At 37.2% G+C, this 18745-nt stretch overlaps 5 protein-coding genes across 5 annotated transcripts in view; 3 read left to right on the top strand and 2 right to left on the bottom strand.

The window, feature by feature from the left end:
* Positions 1-1575, bottom strand: part of LOC109580551 (uncharacterized) — a 5610-nt gene extending 4035 nt beyond the window's left edge. Inside the window, exon 1 of the mRNA XM_019993853.1 lies at positions 1460-1575. Within this exon, the coding sequence (XP_019849412.1) occupies positions 1460-1501 (42 nt within the window). The 5' untranslated portion in view covers positions 1502-1575. The remainder of the gene's footprint in view (positions 1-1459) is intronic.
* Positions 1576-2732: 1157 nt separating this feature from the next.
* LOC100633969 (uncharacterized) lies at positions 2733-8404 on the bottom strand. The gene is made up of 19 exons (XM_003384624.3): positions 8289-8404; positions 8139-8233; positions 7749-7869; positions 7386-7577; positions 6799-6830; positions 6636-6731; positions 6555-6587; positions 6053-6175; positions 5019-5858; positions 4928-4970; positions 4747-4837; positions 4637-4687; positions 4486-4576; positions 4297-4401; positions 3584-3789; positions 3449-3526; positions 3290-3392; positions 3122-3219; positions 2733-2961 (listed from the first exon to the last, which is right to left on the bottom strand). Exons 1-19 carry the CDS (start codon positions 8335-8337, stop codon positions 2811-2813), a joined length of 2598 nt encoding a protein of 865 aa, XP_003384672.3. The 5' UTR covers positions 8338-8404; the 3' UTR covers positions 2733-2810.
* A 43-nt stretch (positions 8405-8447) lies between these two features.
* LOC105316945 (E3 ubiquitin-protein ligase TRIM71-like) lies at positions 8448-10966 on the top strand. The gene is made up of 2 exons (XM_011412265.2): positions 8448-8600; positions 8646-10966. Exons 1-2 carry the CDS (start codon positions 8577-8579, stop codon positions 10896-10898), a joined length of 2277 nt encoding a protein of 758 aa, XP_011410567.1. The 5' UTR covers positions 8448-8576; the 3' UTR covers positions 10899-10966.
* A 38-nt stretch (positions 10967-11004) lies between these two features.
* Positions 11005-15649, top strand: LOC100639724 (ankyrin-1-like). Its single transcript, XM_003384668.3, has 20 exons — positions 11005-11421; positions 11617-12282; positions 12399-12442; positions 12511-12612; positions 12665-12766; positions 12870-12959; positions 13000-13098; positions 13155-13253; positions 13395-13493; positions 13569-13673; positions 13903-14001; positions 14055-14156; positions 14226-14321; positions 14428-14529; positions 14577-14675; positions 14760-14858; positions 14957-15055; positions 15100-15216; positions 15325-15423; positions 15474-15649. The coding sequence occupies exons 1-20, from the start codon at positions 11049-11051 to the stop codon at positions 15552-15554; spliced, it is 2772 nt and encodes a 923-aa protein (XP_003384716.1). The 5' UTR covers positions 11005-11048; the 3' UTR covers positions 15555-15649.
* A 331-nt stretch (positions 15650-15980) lies between these two features.
* LOC109580532 (uncharacterized) lies at positions 15981-18744 on the top strand. Its single transcript, XM_019993806.1, has 9 exons — positions 15981-16084; positions 16171-16297; positions 16341-17313; positions 17359-17694; positions 17745-18109; positions 18182-18264; positions 18312-18461; positions 18507-18563; positions 18619-18744. Exons 3-9 carry the CDS (start codon positions 16874-16876, stop codon positions 18742-18744), a joined length of 1557 nt encoding a protein of 518 aa, XP_019849365.1. The 5' UTR covers positions 15981-16084; positions 16171-16297; positions 16341-16873.
* The last annotated feature ends 1 nt before the right edge of the window (position 18745 follows it).

Below are 18745 nucleotides of genomic sequence, written 5' to 3'. Positions count from 1 at the left end.
GTCTGAATGCTGATCTAGCTCTCTTGCCATTCTTGTCATTTCTGGACGATCTTTGTATGAGTTCATGTAAAAGTATGTGGCAACATTTGGATTGGCATCCTTCACCATTTTCATGACACGCATCATATCATCTTCATCATCCACTCCAGAGACAAGATCACTTTGAAACTTCTCAATAGTAACCATAGGAAACTTGGCAATGGTTTTGATTGATTCCTCAGAATACAGGCCACTCTCATTACCAGAATGAAAGAACACTGGTAATGTATCCCATGAGAACATTGGTAGCTTTGCAGAACAAACTACTACCATCAAAGAGAAGAGAAAAAGTGTGCTACTCATTGCCATTGCTTGAGTTGACCTTCTATCATTAATGAATCTGATTATCAAAAGCAATGTCATGTGCACGCATAGTGCATAAGCAAAACAATCAGCTCATTAATAAATGAATAAAAGTAGCTACAGTTCACTAAGTCCCCCATTTTATAGTTCCAGTGTTAGTGCTCGTATCAAACTCAACAGTTGTTCCACGAGAGAATTCTCTCCTCCAGACACCATTCTTGTAAGAAGCAGGACCATTAGGAGCTCCCAGTGGCTTATCATATTCTGGCTTCCATACTAAAGCACTGGTGTCATCATTATAAGTGCTCCAAGTACCACATCCGAAGTAGCTATATTCTCCAGCTCCAATAAGAAAAGCAGCAATATGATTAGTTAAATCTCCATTACAGTCCTGTGTTATTAGTACATGTTCTTGTGTAACTTGCTTGTACATAATACCAAGCAATAAATTATTAATAGAGTCATTGTTTGGAGCAAAATATTCATTTTGCACTGCTTTTACATAAGGTTGACCAGGATACTTTCCAATTAAAAGATTATCATCACCCAAAGCATTCTGAACATCCTTTGTAAGTTGAAGTAGACCATCTCCCCATGCCTTCTCCTTCTCAGGTGACAATGGTGGAATGAAAGTAGCATTTGTATGCTGAGAGGAGTCGCAGTAGCATCCATCACCATTTGTAGCTTTAACAGCACCGAGACAAAAGTTAAGCCACCATTCCCTTACTTCAGGATTAGATACATCATAAGCATACACATCTTGCCCTCTAAGTTTAACTTTAGTTCCATTACTGTCCCTCAGGTACCAGTCTGGATGCTCGTTAAGCTCTCTTGTCATTCTTGTCATTGCTCCAATAACTTTGAATGAATTCATGTAGAAGTATGTGGCAGCATTTGGATTGACATCCTTCACCATTTTCATGACACGCATCATTTCATCCTCATCATCCACTCCAGGGATAAGATGGCTTTGTGCTTTCTCAATAGTAACCATTTGGAACTTGGCAATGGTTTTGATTGATTCCTCAGAATATAAACCAGTGACATTGCAAGAATGAAAGAACACTGGTAATGTATCCCATGAGAACATTGGTAGCTTTGCAGAACAAAGTACTACCATCAAAGAGAAGAGAAAGAGTGTCCAGCTACTCATTGCCATTGCTTGAGTTGACCTTTATCAGTCATGAATATGTCTTTTACATAAAATTAATAATACATAAGCAACACAATCAGCAGCATACTTAATTAAGTGAACAATGATAACCAGCTATTATTAATCCCCCCATTTTATAGTTCCAGTGTTAGTGTTTGTATCAAACTCAACAGTTGTTCCACGAGAGAATTCTCTCCTCCAGACACCATTCTTGTAAGTAGCAGGACCATTAGGAGCTCCCAGTGGCTTATCATATTCTGGTTTCCATAGCAAAGCACTGGTGTCATCATTTGAAGTGTTCCAGTGGCCACATCCAAAGTAGCAGTTCTCTCCAGCTCCAAGTGAGAAATGCTGCTATGTGGTGAGTTAAATCATCATGACAATCATAAAAGATTGGTGCATGAGCTTGTACAACCTGATCAACTTCAACACCAAGCATCAGTTCAACTATCGAGTCATTATTTGGACGAAAGAATTCAATTTGAACTGCTTTGACATAAGATTGATTTGCAACTTTCCCAATGAGCAGTTTGTCATCACCCAAAGCATCCTGCACCTCTTTAGTTAGTTGAAGTAGACCATCTCCCCATGCCTTCTCCTTCTCAGGTGACAATGGTGGTACAAATGTCATGTTTGTATGTTGTGAGGAGTCACAGAAACACCCATCACCATTAGTAGCAGCCACAGCAGCAAGGCAGTAGTCCATCCACCATTGACGCACTGCAGGATTAGAGACGTCATACACATAAAAGGAGGTTTTGCCAGTTTTCATGACTTTAGTTCCATTGCTGTCTCTCAGGTACCAGTCTGGATGTTGCTCAAACTCTCGCTTCATTTTCGTCATTTCAGGGAGATCAGCATACGAGGCCATGTAGAAATAAGTTGCAGCATTTGGATTGACATCCTTCACCATTTTCATGAAATTTATCATTTCATCATCATCGTCCACTCCAGGGACAAGATAGCCTTGCCATTTCTCAACAGTGACCATTTGAAACTTGGCAATAGTTTTAAGAGACTCATGAGAATAGGGACCACTCGCATTAGAAGAATGAAAGAACAATGGTAATGTGTCCCATGAGAACATTGGTAGCTTTGCAGAACAAAGAGCCACTGCAAGAAAGCAAAGACAGAGAGGCTTGTATTCCATCAAGAACATCATTATGGAGTGACACTGCCCATAACAAATGAATAATGTTAGAATAGGATACACGTGAATATTTACAACTTATAGCTCTAAGATTTTAACAATCTTTATTATTCAAATGATTACAGTATAATAATAATAGCTAAATAGCAGCAGTTTCTAGTTATATCATTTTCTCCAATACGTCTGTGAAGGATGAATGCTCCTTTTGAATTTTAAATCAATCCCCTTGTTCTTTGGTATGTGAATATAGCGACACTTTTCACCAAAAAAACAACCGTTAGTCCTCCAGAAACGACACTCTTCAGCAGTTTTAGTACTACAAAAAAGAATGAATAGAATACATTGATAGATATTGAATTATTGATGCCTTTCTGTAATGTAGAATAAGTTTGAGTAAATAATATTTAATGATAGTAGGTATGAACATGATTGATGTATCTGAGCCCATTACTAAGAGCTATAACAAGGGAGCTTACAATTTAGGAGCAGACTTCTTTGGATTTTTAAGATATTGCGAATAATTAGGATTATCCGGAACTCTTAAATAAAGAGTGCAATCCTCTAGACAATAATCCTGTGAGAGATAAATACAAATGTAGGCAATAAAAAGACAAAATACATGTACATGTAAATCAGCAGCAAACCTGCATCTGTTCCAATGCTATGGCAGTATCTTCTGAAGTACTAAACTCAACAAAAGCACAATACTTCTCTCCTATTATGTGGACTCCTTCTACACTTACATACCTGTATCAAAATACATATAAATAATAATAGGAATACATGTACATGTACATCCGAACCTTTTAAAAGCATCGAAGAGCATTCCTTCAGTAATAATGGCAGGATTGACATTACCAACCCACAGGCGATTACCAATACTACAATAAAGAGAAAGATGTGACTAATACCTCTCTTTATGTTCTGTTACAGCTTACGATTGTCTAACTGGCCTGGTTTGCTTTGGGCTCTCTGATTCGCTAGTTGTATCGGATCCTGGAAGGCTACTACTCTGTGGCCGCTCATTCTCAGTAAGATCAGAGGATCCATCAACATCACTCAGTATGAGGCTCTCAACAGCTTTGTCTACATCTTCATACTCACTTAATGCAGTCCTTGACTGCTCTTCACTGAAGCCCATCTCCTTTAAAAAATAAAGAAAATTATCTTACTTGAGAGTTCGGTAGTGTTTGACTTTTTTGTCAACATGAGGTGGGCAAAAATAGTTTATGAGGCATTGCTTTGAAAAACTTTTTAAAATGACAAAAAATCTAATTATAATCGTAATCAGCTCAAACTTGCTACACAACATAAGAACATGTATATGTATCAGAAAATGTTGTAAAAATGAGGAATTCTCTCCTAGTCATTTTTGGCGAAATTTGGCCCGAGACACTGTACTATAGTACAGGGACTTTGGTCTGATTTTGGAGTAACTTTTAAAATTCACAAAAAATCTAATTTTAATCGTAATCAGCTCAAACTTGCTACACAACATAAGAACATGTATATGTATCAGAAAATGTTGTAAAAATGAGGAATTCTCTCCTAGTCATTTTTGGCGAAATTTGGCCTGAGACACTGTACTATAGTACAGGGACTTTTGCCCAACTGTTAGGTAACTTGCAACTTTTAAAGAATTTTCTTTTACCATTAATCTTTTTATCTGGGTTGCCTGCAACTGTTCCATTGCATCAATATAGTCAGGATCATGCTTAACAGCCATTTTAAAACATTCCTCAGCTTCTTCATATTTCTGAAAATAAGATAAAATGGTATTACAATAAGAAGAGAAGTGATAGAATATGTAGCAGAAGAGTTTGTGTGCATGAACATGTACTTGAAGCCCAACAAGTGCTTTCCCTTTCCTAAAATGTCCTTTTGGCCAATCCTCATTTATTCTCAAAGCTTCGTTAGCATCTTGAAGGGCACTAAATAGAACATCACATTTAATTAAATTCTATAATGCCAGTTGCTTTTAAAACACTCACAGTTTGTAGTCCTTCAAGTGTTCATAACAAAAAGACCTATTCCCGTAATACCTGTCAACAAGAAGAAGGAACAGATGCAATCAACTTAAGCAGCAGATCATTAAGCTCACCTCATATCGAAGGGATAGTGCTGTATAGCTTTGCTGAAATACATAACTGCATCATGAAACTGACCCTCTTTAGCAGCACTATTACCCAATACTGCATGAAAAGAAAAATAAATATAAAATACATTTATAATTTATGAAATGGAGGGCATATACACAAATGTACATTAGCTATACTGCTTACCAGCCATTCTTCTACTTTCATCAAGTTCATTACCAGCTCCATTCTACAGAAATTAACTCAATAACAAACAGGATTCCAAGCATTGCCTTACCCTTGACATAGCTTCATGAGTATATTGTTTAGTACGGTCAGTACCAGGTGGATTCTTAACAATAGCAGTCTCATTCAAGGTACTATCCATTGATGACGTCATTCTTTCACTTCTTCCCTTTCCCTCAGTTTCAATATAAGTATTACCACCATCATAAGAGCCACTACTCTCACAGTTATAGGTATACTTAGTCCCTCCAGCTCTCCAATCATTGTTGATATTATAAACCTGTCTTCCACCTTTTGACTGGGCTAGTTTAGCAAGGCGTGGCGGGAGATCAGGCTGGAAATATTTCCCGGAATTTGATGGGTTTGGTTTAAAGGTGACCTTATCTCCGCCCCAATAAGTACTTTTCTGTGTCTTTCCCACTTGTCTTTCTTTATGGTAGCCAGTATTGTTAGATTTTCCCTTCCCATTAGCCAGAGATTCATCATTCACATGTATCTCTCTCAATGGTTTCTCAATAGTTTCCTTTGGAGTATCAAACGGTTTCTTAAAAGCAGCAGCTGTCACCTTGGTCAAATGAGCTTCAGTAGAGCCCATACAATCAACTGAAACCATTCTTCTATCTACTGAAGCCTTCTTATTACCAACAGTAGTAGCACCATGATTCCCAGTGCTACTGTATTCAATGGAATTATTGCTTATTGATCTCTTAGGGCTTGGGCATGTATTCTCAGAGACAGAAGAAGCAGTGCTTCCTTTGCTACTGATGGAGCTCTTACTAGTTGTACTGCTCATGGAGTCTCCTCTGGTAAAGGTCTCAGCTCCTATGCTGCCAATTGGCTGGTCATTTATTGCAACATTAACTTTTGAAAAGAAAGACCCAGTTATGTCCAACTGTACACAAGATATGATTGGTGGACATAAGAAAAGATATCAAAAAAGACAAAAGAAAGAAAAGACAGTACAAGAAGGAAGGGTATATGCAGGTATTAATCCAACAGCAAATGGACACACACATACATAATCAAGGAAGAGGTATAATAAAGACATAATTTCATGTAATTGTATAAAACTATCAATCAACTTACCCCTTCTCCCATGTCAGAAAGAAAGGAATGAATGTCATCTGATACATCATCTTCATCATCATCATCATCATCAATAACATAACCACTGGAGGAGGAGGGTTGCTTCTTCTTGCTAGTATTTGTCTTCATAAAAAAAACACAATCATAAGTACCGTTTACACTACAAACCAGTTTGGATCAAAGTGGTTCAGAAGCCAGCTTAATTGTGTCTACAGTACCTGTGGTTGAATCAGTTTACCATGCTACATTGCATACATAATACAGCTACTTTAGCACTTAAACCGGTTTGATTATCTCAAACAACCACCTACCTAAGGTGGTTTAGATAAGTCAGTTTGTGAAATTGTCCACACATATAAACTGATTTATTTCTAAACCGGTTTCAAACCGCTTTGAGAGCATAGTGTAAACGGGGCTCTAGTTACAATAACTAATAATAATTACAATTAATTTAATTATAAGTACAATGTAAACTGTAACACAGCTACTCTATGACCTTTACCTGTCCTTTCTTTTTCTTTTTGGCTTCTTTCTTCTACAAGAGAGAAAGCTTCCTAGTGAAAATTGAAAATTAGAACTTTACCTTCTTATTCTTTTGCTTTCTCTTTTCCTCTTTCATCCTTTCTTCCTCTTCATCTTTCAATAATTCATCAGCATGCTTTGATGCCAGCTCCATTGCCTATGGAGTGAGATGAAGAAGAGAAAGTGATAAAGTAACATTTAAAAAGAGAGAGGGGAAGACTAACTCTATCACTTGCTTCCAATTTCCTATCCACAGCTAAAAGAAAAGAAGAGGATTATAATTAAAATGAAGTTAATTTATTTTTAATACTACAACAATGTGTAATTGTGCATGTGACCATGAGTATACTACAAAAGATACTATGGGAGCTATAGTCCATAGATACCCACACACACAATACATGCATTATACATGCACAATTGTACATTCATGTTTCCTTTCATACCCAATTAAACACACACAAGTGTCATAACATGACACATGACACATGCCAGCATGTGGTGTCATGGTATCAAGTGTATTCTGAATACTAGTGTGAAGTAGTGAATCTCATTAGAGGTCAGGGAAACTAAGGTCAGGCAGGTACACACTACACAGATTAAAATTGGATTTGATGAGCTATAGTTATTGAATTAGGATAACACAGTACATTAATATGTACATCTACAACCAATGTACATTAATATATGGACATTTGGAGGATTTGCTTTCATGAGAATTAACCGCAGGACATGATGATAAGCCAAACATGTAGCAACAACACGTGTTACACAAGACAAAATAATGATACAATGACAATGTCTGACATACTCATGTTCACAGATGGCTTGGTCCTACGACCGCCAGACATGTAGCTTCGTATCATAAAGTCCTGGAGTACCTCAGCATAGGGTCCTTTCTCGGAGAAAGCAGAAGAGGAGTAAGGGGGAGAGGTAGCAGGGACAATATCGGTACAGGGTATCCCAATGTCTAATTCATCAGGAAATGTTGATCCATATTCATCTTGAGAGAGGAGGAAAGAGAGGGAAAAGGAGAAATGGGAGAGAAAGAAGCAAAAATAAAGAGAGAAAGGAAAAGGCATAGTGAAGGGAAGAGACAGAGAGAGAGGGAGAGGATGAAAGAGGACAAATATAAACATGGCAGGATGATTAACAGAAAGTGAATATATAATACCTGTTAATATGTCTTCATTTATGGCATACAGTTCTGTTAGTATCATTTTCATTTTCATCTGATCACAGTCGTCAGGCTCTATCTGTAAGCGAACATAAGCATCAACAATCTTTTGGAATTTCTAAACAAAGGAAGAACAAAACTAATTTTCAAATGCCCACTGATACAAAATAAACACCAATGTAATAAATTATCATAGCAAATATGCTAGACATTTGAAATAAAGAAATCATCACAATAAGAATAATAGATGCCGGACTTGCTAATTAGGTACAAGGAAATTATATTTTTAATTGGTTTTTAATTTTTGTTCTCAAATTTCTCCCACAATAGTAAACAAATGGTTTCCCCCTTCTCTTTCCCTCTCTCTCTCTCTCTGTTGAGTCTCACATGTAGAGCAACATCCCTATTGTGAGGATTCTTGTCAGGATGGTATTTGTTGGCCAGCCGACAATAATGAGAACGAACAAGAAAATCAGGTGCTCCTGTAAATATAAGACACAGAATGACATTTCAAAGGACACCATACGATAAACTGACCTTCTTCTAGCCCCAATATCTTGTAGGCTTGGTCTTTACTGATCCCCATCTCTCTCTCTATCTCTCACAAGAGTAGATTCGAGAAGGGTAAAGAAAGACCGTACAAAGATATAGGGGCGGTAATGAATTTTAATCACGTGGGAGCATGCGCTAATTATTCCATGACATCATCATTGCATCATTTCCTACCACGACCACATCCGTCTCTTCCGGGGTCCTAACAGCAATTAAAAATTTTAGCCCGTGGGTCAAATCCGTGTTTAGATCTTTGTATCAAAACTCAAAAGAATGGATTCTTCTCAGAAACCAGTGGTTAGTAAACAGCAGAAAGGACTCGGTAATTATTGCCTTGTTTAGGTTGCTTCTGTACCTCCTAGACCTAGTAATGAGGTAGTAAATGAAGCTTCATCTTCATCTCTTTTATGTCCAAGGTGTAATGACTCATATACTGACCCACGTCTCCTCTCTTGTCTCCATTCCTTTTGTACTCCTTGCCTTCAGTCACTGGTTGATGGAAAGGCCTCAAAGCAGACCGTTACTTGTCCAACATGTCGTGAGATTACTAAACTACCTAAAGGAGATGGGGGCATCACATCTCTCCCTTGCAACTTGCATTTGATTAGCAATCAAGAAGACATTTTGCTCAAAATCACGTCTTCTTCCACTTCTCCATCGTGTAACTCCTGTGATGATGGGGCCGGATGTGCCGTTGCTTATTGCACTGACTGTATGGATTTTCTCTGCCAAACTTGTTGGGGTGCTCATCAAACAGTTAAAGTCACTCGCTCTCATTCATCGTTCACCTTAGAAAAAGCACGGGCTATGCCAAGAGGGGATCTGCTCAAACTCCTCCCGTCTTCTTCTCTCTCGTGCCATGACCATCCTCGGCAGGAGCTTGACTTCTACTGCAACCAGTGCTCAGTACCTGTTTGTGTTAAGTGTACCATCATCAGTCACAGGGACCATACTGTGACTGAGGCTAAACCACAAGCAGTAAAGACAAAAGAAGAGCTTACTAAAGTCATGACTGCTGTCCATGAGAGTGAAGAGAAGCTAAAAGCTGTTCTTGATGCAGGAGAAAGAACAAATGAGATGATTAGAAAGCAAAAGGACGAAGTTGATACCCTCATACGTCAGAGTATTGCCAGTCTTCAGAAGCTGCTGGAAGGAAGAGAGCAGTCATTAATAGAGAAGAGCAATGATGTCTCATTAGCCAAGCAAACTCGTCTCTCTCGCCAGCTTGATACTTTCAAATCTTTAATGGAAGACATGAAAGCATGTCAGGATCTGTCACAGACTGCTGTCAGAGATTATGGTGATGTGGAATTACTTTCTATTGCTCATACACTCCAGGCCAGAGCCACTGAGCTCCAGGAGAAGTTTTCTGGTACGTCACTCACTCTGTGTGAGAGCCCGTCTGTTAATATTGAGATGAATGTCAGTAAAATTGCATCAGGTATAGCGTCACTTGGTACAGTCAATGGTGTTGATCCTATTTGTCCTGAGGAGACTACAGCTGAGATACCGTCATGTATTCACACAGTTGGCAAAGAGCTACAGATTAAAGTAATATCAAGAGATTCTACTGGCAAGAGGTTAAATAAAGGAGGTGCTCGTGTTACTGGTCAAATTGCATGTAAAGGAGGAGGAGGAGGAAAGAAACACGTTTCTGCTACTATTATTGACTCTGGTGATGGCACCTACACTGCTTCTTTTATTCCTCAGCAATTTGGACAACAGAAAATTACTCTTTCACTCAACGATGGACCAATCAAAAATAGTCCATTTAATTTGTACATTAGTCGAGACTATGCAAGCATATCTTCTCTCAAGGGACCATTGGTTACCATATCTGATATAGATTCACCTTTTTTCATAGCTATAGCAGATAATGGAGATGTATTTGTTACCAGTCACTTTCACCATTGTGTTTACGTCTACAGTAGTAATGGAGACTACAAGAGAGTGATAGGATCAAAGGGGAAAGGCCAGTTACAGTTCCTGCAACCTGCAGGTATAGCAATCAGTGGTAATACAGTCTATGTGGCTGAGAATAATGGCAATAGAATACAAAGGTTTACTAGGAAAGGAGAATTTATTGACACGTTTGGCAGTGAAGGCTCTGGGAAAGGACAAATGAAATATCCTTGGGGCATATGTCTAGACAGTAATGGGAAACTGTATGTTACTGAGTATGGTAATAACCGAGTTCAAGTCTTTAACAAAGATGGTAGCCACTCTCACTTTATTAATGCAACAAGTAATAAAATGGATCGAAGGTTTGACACACCAGAGGGTGTAGCCATTGATGCCAGTGGTCGTCTTCATGTGACTGGTTTCAACTCAAACAATGTTGCTGTTTTCACACTTGATGGAACATTCATTAACAAATATCCGGTCAAGCAGAGCCCTTGTGGGATTGCATTTGATCCAGTTGGAAATCCTCTGCTTAGCATGAATGGTGGGACGTCAAAGATTGGCGTATTTGACTCTTCTTATAATTTGATTGCTTCATTTGATAAGGTGTTTAATGTAAGAGGGATTGCAGTTGCTAATGATGGAACAATATGGGTTGCTGAAATAGGACATAGCAGGCTCTTAAATTTTTAATGATTAATTTTTACTTTTCTAAATCTATATTCTGTTTCCTTCTCCTCTCGGGGGTCTGGGAAAATTTTAATTTTAGAGCTAATTTTTATGCGTGGGCTGTTACCACGGGGTGAGCCCCTCCTCCTTTTTGGCGGGCTCACGCCCATTAAAATGGCGTCCTACAGGGACCTTTATGTGAAATACTTGCCAGGCTTCAAGGAAGCCTTGATGCTTAGGAGAGTAAGGAACTCCTTTGCAGCTTACCTTTACTCAGAAAGGCTTCTGAAGGAGAAGGATATGGATAGAATTCATCAAGAGAGGGAAACAGATGAGACTCTAGCTGTGCTGCTAATCAAAAAGATGGAGGCTAGAGTTGATTCAGATTTCAAATGTATTCTCAATATTATGGAGAAACATGAGGAGCTAAGGACTATTCTAGAGGGAATAAAGAAAGATGTATCTTACAATGAAGATGAATCCAGTACTACTGATGAGACAAGCATAGTGAAACATCATCAGCTGATGGTGAGAGAAAAGTCAAAAAGTAAGTTATGCAAGAAATTGGTGAGAGAGAAGTTATTAAACTGAATGAGAGATGAATTTTTTAGTAGATATACATACGTGTTCATGTACATGGTATTGATTCTTCATGCACATTCACATGTAAATGCATCAAAATTACTGTATCGATTACATCCTTTAAACATTGTGTGCATGTGCATTTACTTGTATCTTGTAGGTCCAGTGATATTCAGTGTCATTGTTGATAAGCTGAACTCACTTCAGAGTGACTTCAGGATGCTCCTAATGTCTTCTTGGGATGCTTTAGATGGGATGAGGATAAATAATTTCAAAATGATTGTCAAAGACATTTTGCAGGCTTCCTTGCTGAATAGTCAGCCATACAAAGAGAGCATTGATGCTTCATCTTGTGTCAATGATATTTTGAATTTCCTTAAAGACAGACATTTTATCGGTTACTTTAACTATGGGATGCTCGAAGAACTCATTAGAGTTTTTGTTAAAGATAAGAAACACGAAATCCATGCTGAGTTAGAGTCTTATAAACTAGAGCATACGGAATTTCTAAAATCGACTAAATTTTCGGACTTATTTTTAGTATTTGAAAACCATCCTAACCTACGTCCTTTAACGCCAGTTGGACTTCCTAAAATAATTTTAAAACTTGTCAATCCTTCATCTCAAAAGACTGTAGGTGGCTGGTTCCAATACATGAAGGATCGTTTCAATTTTATGGACTGCATTTCTTTTAGTGATGTGTCAGTTCAGTGCATTCTAGTTACTCTTGTGGTGACTTGTACTTACTCCTATGAGAAGATATGGGGGGTCTTTCATAATCCTAAGATAGTTTCTGAGCTTCTTGCTGATGGGATTACTATACTGGGTAAGGAAAGGAGAGAGAAATATTGAGAGAGAAAGGAGGAGAGACTTTTGAATAAGCAGTAGTGCAATACTAATTTACCAAAAAGGAGACGTAAATTAAAATGTAATTTTTTGTAGATTGCAGTGATCTAGAAAGACCGATTATGATCAGAAGACAGAAGGTACATGTACAGTACATTATGTATAGACTGATTTCATGAGGTGGTATGTGTAATTGTGACATGATTAGGTTTATGGAGCTGTGGCTGCTGGAGACATACCTCATCTCTTGCAGTTAGTCAGAAAAGGAGTTGATTTGAACATAAAATTCTTACCTCACACTCTACCACTAGTAAGGGAATTGTCTTGCTATGCAGCATTTGATGATTATTATCATTTTATAGAACAACAGTCAAAGTTTGGTTCACTTAGCAGTTGATTCAGGCTACCACTCCATGCTCTGTGCTTTGATTAGACTCAAAGTTGACGTGAACATTGTCAATCAGGTATCAATGTAAACTCACATTGAGTGATGTATGTAGTTCATTTTATAACTACATATACAATTATTATGCATGTATATTTATATTCATATGCATGTACATGTAGGATGGAAAGACTGCTCTTTATTATGCCATCAGAAATGATCGCAGTGACATGGTAGAGACACTCATACAACATGGAGCTAGAGTTGATGAGGTGACATACACTTTGTGTAATTTTTTATAATTTCTTTTAGGATGGTGCTACTCATCTTCATTTATTGATTGAAAATCATGAAATTGACAGAATGAAGGCTCTACTCAGTACAGGGACTGATGCTAACGTTACTAATAAGGTTTTCATCCTTTGTACATGTACATATGTTAATGTCACGTTGCTTATACCTTGTAGCTTGGTGACACTCCTCTTCATTCTGCCATCAAGAAAGGCAGTCTTGAGGCTGTGGAGACACTGCTTGATCACAGAGTTGATACAACAATTGAGAATAAGGTTGGAATACCATTTTAAACATGCACTTCACTGTAACTGATTCTAATCACTTTAATTACATTAATACTTCTACCAACAATATCCACATTAATTAAATGGCTTATAGCAAAAATTTGATGATAGTCCTTTTTATTTCTTTAGCAAGGATGGACTCCACTCTACACAGCTGCTATGGTGAATGCTGTTGATGCTTTTAAATGTCTCCTTCAGTCTGGGTGTAGTCTTGAGACTGGAAATAAGGTACTGTATGTTCACTATGATTGAGAGTGATGGAGAGAAGAGCACACTATATTTAATATTTCTTTTCACATGTAGTTTGGCAGGAATTATCTTCATTATGCTGCAGCCAATGGTCACAGTGTTGCAATAAATGTCCTTATCAATGAAGGAGCTCTCCCTGTGGACTCTACTGATACCAAAGTATGTTGATGATACATTTACTCATCACTATTACTGCCACTTTGGTTATGTGTAATGTAGTGTGTCCTTGTATTATGACATATACTGTGCAAATGTAGCATGGAGAACTTACATGTACATGTTTTTTTATAATTTACAACTGCATCAAAAATCAAATCTGCAAATATAATCCCATACATGTATACAGTTACTTTTAAGGATTCTCTTTGTACAATTTCATGATCTATAGGATAACAAGACTCCACTTCATTTGGCTGCTGAGACTGGTCATGAAGAAACTGTGAGGTTACTATTGAACAATGAAGCAACTATTGATATCGGAGACAAGGTAAAGGAAGCCATGACTGAGCTCTTTATGTTTTATTGTATTTATAATGTCAGGATGGTAGAACTCCATTGCACTATGCTTCAGATAATGGTCATTTGACTGTAGTTGAAACCTTAATTTTGGAGTATGGAGCTGATGTTAATGCTGTTGATAAGGTAATTAACTGCAGGCTTTTCAAAATATTGATGGGTAATCATATCATATTTTATCTTATGCTTGCATAGGAGGGTTACACTCCCTTACATTATGCTTCATCGTATCACTTACAAGTTGTTGAGTTTCTCTTGGAGAAGGGAGCCAGTCCTGGAAGCAAAGGATTGGTATGTTCTTCACCTACTAAATCTGTTCATTGTATACTAGAGTTCATAATACATGTTCATGTACTGTCTTATAATTCCCTATTAAAGTGAACTCTCTCTTTCTCAGGATGGTTGTACACCATTGCATAAAGCTGCTTGGGATGGTAATAATGACATTGTGAAGGCTCTTCTTGAGAAAGATGTTTCTATCATAGATGAAAAGGAAAAGGTGAGACGTCCTGTCCTGTATATATTTATACATTTTTCTCTCTCAAGGGTGGATGGGCTGCTATTAACAATGCTGTAATGAGAGGACATCATAAAGTTGTTGAAACACTGATAGAATATGGAGCTGACTTTGGTGTAAATGATGAGGTGACAGCTCCTTACATGTACATGTAGCTTTCTCTCTTATCTTTAATCATTAACATGTTGTATTATGCCACTTTAATGTTACAGGGTGAATGGTCTCTCCTTCACATTGCAGCTAGACGTGGTCGTGCTGAAGTAGCTGAAGTACTTATTGACCATAAACTTGATGTTAATATTAAAGATAAGGTACTTGTAACTTATAGAAATAACTAATAACTTTGAACCACCTCTTCTCTCCCTCCCTCCCTCTCTCTCTCCCCCCTCTCTCCCTCCCTCTCTCTTAGAGTGGCTGGAGAGCTTTTGATGTTGCATTAACTCAAGCTCATCCTAAAGTTGTAGAGACAATGCTTAAACATGGAGCTAGTGTTAATATTAGAGATTCTGTAAGCATCCATTGACTAGTATTTGCAGTTACTATTGTCTTTAGGATGAAGGAAAGATAGCTCTTCATATTGCAGTTGATAGCATTCAGAAACCACAACGTCATGAAGTTGTGAAGTTACTCCTTGAGCATAAAGGGGTTGATCCTAATATACCTGATGATGTAAGGATCAGAGTTTTATTGTTATTTTGAGACAAATATAACTTATTGATTTACACATGATGTACATTTACTGTATTTTACGCTCCTATTTTATACATGTACATACAGACTGGTTCTACTCCTCTTCACTATGCTGTTAATCGTGGCTATTCAAAAATCGTACATCTTCTATTGGAGTATAAAGCTGATCCTTACATAAAAGATGAAGTAATATCAAAATTTTATATGTATACTGTATCTATCTTTGTATTCTTTAGAACGATCTCACGCCACTTGATGCTGCTCAAGATGATGAGGAGCTCATGGCCATTTTTAAAGAGTTTGGCTACAATCAGTAACTGATATTAATGATATTTTATAGCACACTTTCCCAATTATTCTTTTATATTATACATTGTAATTTTTCCAGTCCATCAAATGATAAATTGTAAAATTGTATTTTATTGAAAGTGTGTAAGTCAGCTTTCCTCACCAACCCTGAATCCACAGCCACTAATATTTTAATGTTTTGTAGCTGTTGTCGATTTCTATGAATTGTGCTATATCCTTGTTAAGTTATGCAGCTCTTGCATAACTGACAGTGCAGTTACACTCACATGTAGCTTCTCTGAATATTTTTGTTGGTCAGTTACTCCACACATCCAGTTTAATGATGGCCTCCCTTCAGTGCCTGTCAGTACTTTTGTCTCTCATTTGCTGTCAACTTGTGTTCTCTGAAAATATTACAGTGTTAGTTACAATGTGTTGTATATTTTGATCTACAATGTATTTTCATATTTTAGTACTGGCTATGTTGAAATGGCTGGCCAGCTCTCAGTAAGATACAAGACATCTAACAATGAACCATTCTCCCCTTGGCATCTTGCAGGTTACAATAATGATAATGATAATGATAATAATAATGATAATGATAATAATAATAAATAATAATAGTGTTTGTTATTCTTTATTTAGATTATTGTACAAATGGGCAGGAAGTTTCATTGGTCATTTCTCTTGGCAGTAAAGTTCAGTACAGATTTGTGACCTTTTCCACTGAAAGTATCAAAACAACTTCTCCTTTTATTACAGTATTTGTAAGGTAAATGTGTGTTGCCTGTATTTGTTTCTCATTCCCTGTATAGTCAGTATTGTAATAGAAATGCGACAATTGAAGCTCCACTGTGTAATTCTTTTATTGGTTCTGGAGTATTTATAAGTGAATTGTCATTCTTAGCCCCTCAGTGTGACAACATCAGTGAAGATAAAGATTTTAATCAGTTTTTTGTTCAAGTTTCTAATTGTCGTCCTCAAAATTTGCAATTGCAAGTCATATCTTTCATTAAATTTTAGGTTTTTTTCCTTTTTTAGTCGGCTGGAATTCACACTAGTCCTTCGTTATCGTGATCCTCGTCCTGGGTGTTGGCGTTTAAGTAATGCTAATGAAGGTGTACTGGTTAAGGCACTATTTGGTGATGGCTCAATATTACCATTACAATACGTCACAATTACTGGAGGGAATATAGGACTTAATAAGGATCATGTCAGTATTACAGAATTTAATTCAAACTATTGCCAACTGAGAGTGAGACTTCAGGATGCTTCTTACATTATTCCAGTCAATAGAACTAAAGTAATAGGGCCTGTCTCTCACACAATATATGTGAGTGATTATCGAATGTTTACAGAAAACCTATCATTTTCTTGGACTCAATATCGCAAATCTAATGAGGGACATTGTGATGTTTGGTCACTGGATGATGTGAGGGTTTCTATTAATACCAATGGTAACCTGTACAGTGAAGACTTTGATGATGATGACGATATTTGTAAAACATCATGGAATTGTACATTTGCTCAAATGTCTCAAGTCCCTTATCAGTGTGGCAATGGATCTGAACCTTGCTTGTTTTTCACTGGTGGAAAAACAAAAGATCGTATTGCAGTGTCTCCAGTAATTGATGAACACTTATCAGCTTTCTATAATGAATCAGCTTTGTATAATCATTCTATCTATGATCAATCTGTTTATGATCAATGTGTCTATCATGAGACTGTATCACTGCATGAAGCTGCAACTCCTCCTTTGGTCTCCTCATTCTCCTGTAATGGACACATGTAAGCTATTATCATTTTATATACTCCATTACATGTACTTTCTAGGGTAAATGCTAGTTTTATTCTGCAACTCAGAAAATTTACTCTAAGCAGTTCATCACCTAATGCCATTCTCCTCTCTCTTGCTGTGGATAGTAATACCGCAAGTACACCATTAGCTTATTATGCTCCAGTAGGTAACAAGTATTGGACTAATTTCAATACTACTCATCTCAATGGTGTACCCATATATTCACCTAATCCTACACAATACACTTCAGTCTCATTCTGTATACACAAGAACACTGAACTAGTATCATTAATATGGACACAAGAAAACTACACTTCTAATTATGATATTTGGAGTATTAGTCAACCAATCATATTCACTGATCTCAATGAGTAAGCTTTGTTAATGCAAGTCTAAGTTATATCTTTATTATTATGTATAGAGTTTATAGTACATCACTGAATTACACTAATGGTGGTATATCTAACCAGTCAGTGTGTGCTGGTGAAGGTCCTATACTGTTAATGGATGGAGGAGATGGACTCATACCTCGTGAAGCAACTTACCGGTACATGTACAACATTGAGGAAATAACTTCATCCTCTCTAAGTGACTCATACATGACAGATAGTCCATCTACAACTATAATGACAGTTGTTATGTCTACTACTTCCACGATGACTGACTCTAGTCCTATAGTTACACCTACAGGTCCAGCTGTTCCTATGTGCTTCACTGATGGTATTTGGCCTGATACACCAGTTAATCAAACTGCTAATGGAACTTGTAGCAAGGGAATGGCAAATGGTAATAAAAGTTTTGTCATAACATCGTATACATGTACTTTATTGAAATAATTGTTTAAATTTTATTCTGTAGCTACTAGACTCTGCAAAGCTAATGGAGTGTGGGGTACTATCAATTGTAATGCGTCTCAAGCGTACAATAGAATTTTAGAAGAGGTGCAGTAACTATGTTACTTTATGTAGATTCACTTTGTGTACTTTAGGCGTCCAGTGATCCTTTAACAGCTTTGGTATTACTCAATCAATCTGTGTCCTCCAACGACAGTAATGGAGAGTTAGAAATTGGGGAGGTTACTGTCCTGCTAGATGTAATAGTAACTGCTTCACAGAATATGACCACCGACAAAGCAGAAGTATGCAAGTATACAGTGATCATGGATATCTGATTGTATAAATAGACAGTGTTTAATATTGCTAGCAAAATTTTGAAGACTGAAGACATGCAAGAAGATCAAGTTTGTTCCTATATTAGTTGTAATGCACTCTGTAGAGTATTTAATGTAATTTTAGGGAAGGGACATTAATGGTGTTGCTAGTCAGCTGTTGGTAACAATGGATAAACTTGCTTTTAAATTAGTAGATCCAAATGTTATCATCTCAACTCCAAACATTAGTATGTATAGTGCTGTATCTTAGT

This window comes from Amphimedon queenslandica, unplaced genomic scaffold (genome assembly GCF_000090795.2).
Source record: "Amphimedon queenslandica unplaced genomic scaffold, v1.1 AMPQUscaffold_13487, whole genome shotgun sequence".
Classification (NCBI taxonomy): Eukaryota; Metazoa; Porifera; class Demospongiae; order Haplosclerida; family Niphatidae; genus Amphimedon; species Amphimedon queenslandica.
Note: the sequence above shows the minus strand (reverse complement) of the source record. Positions and strands in the feature narration are given on the sequence as shown.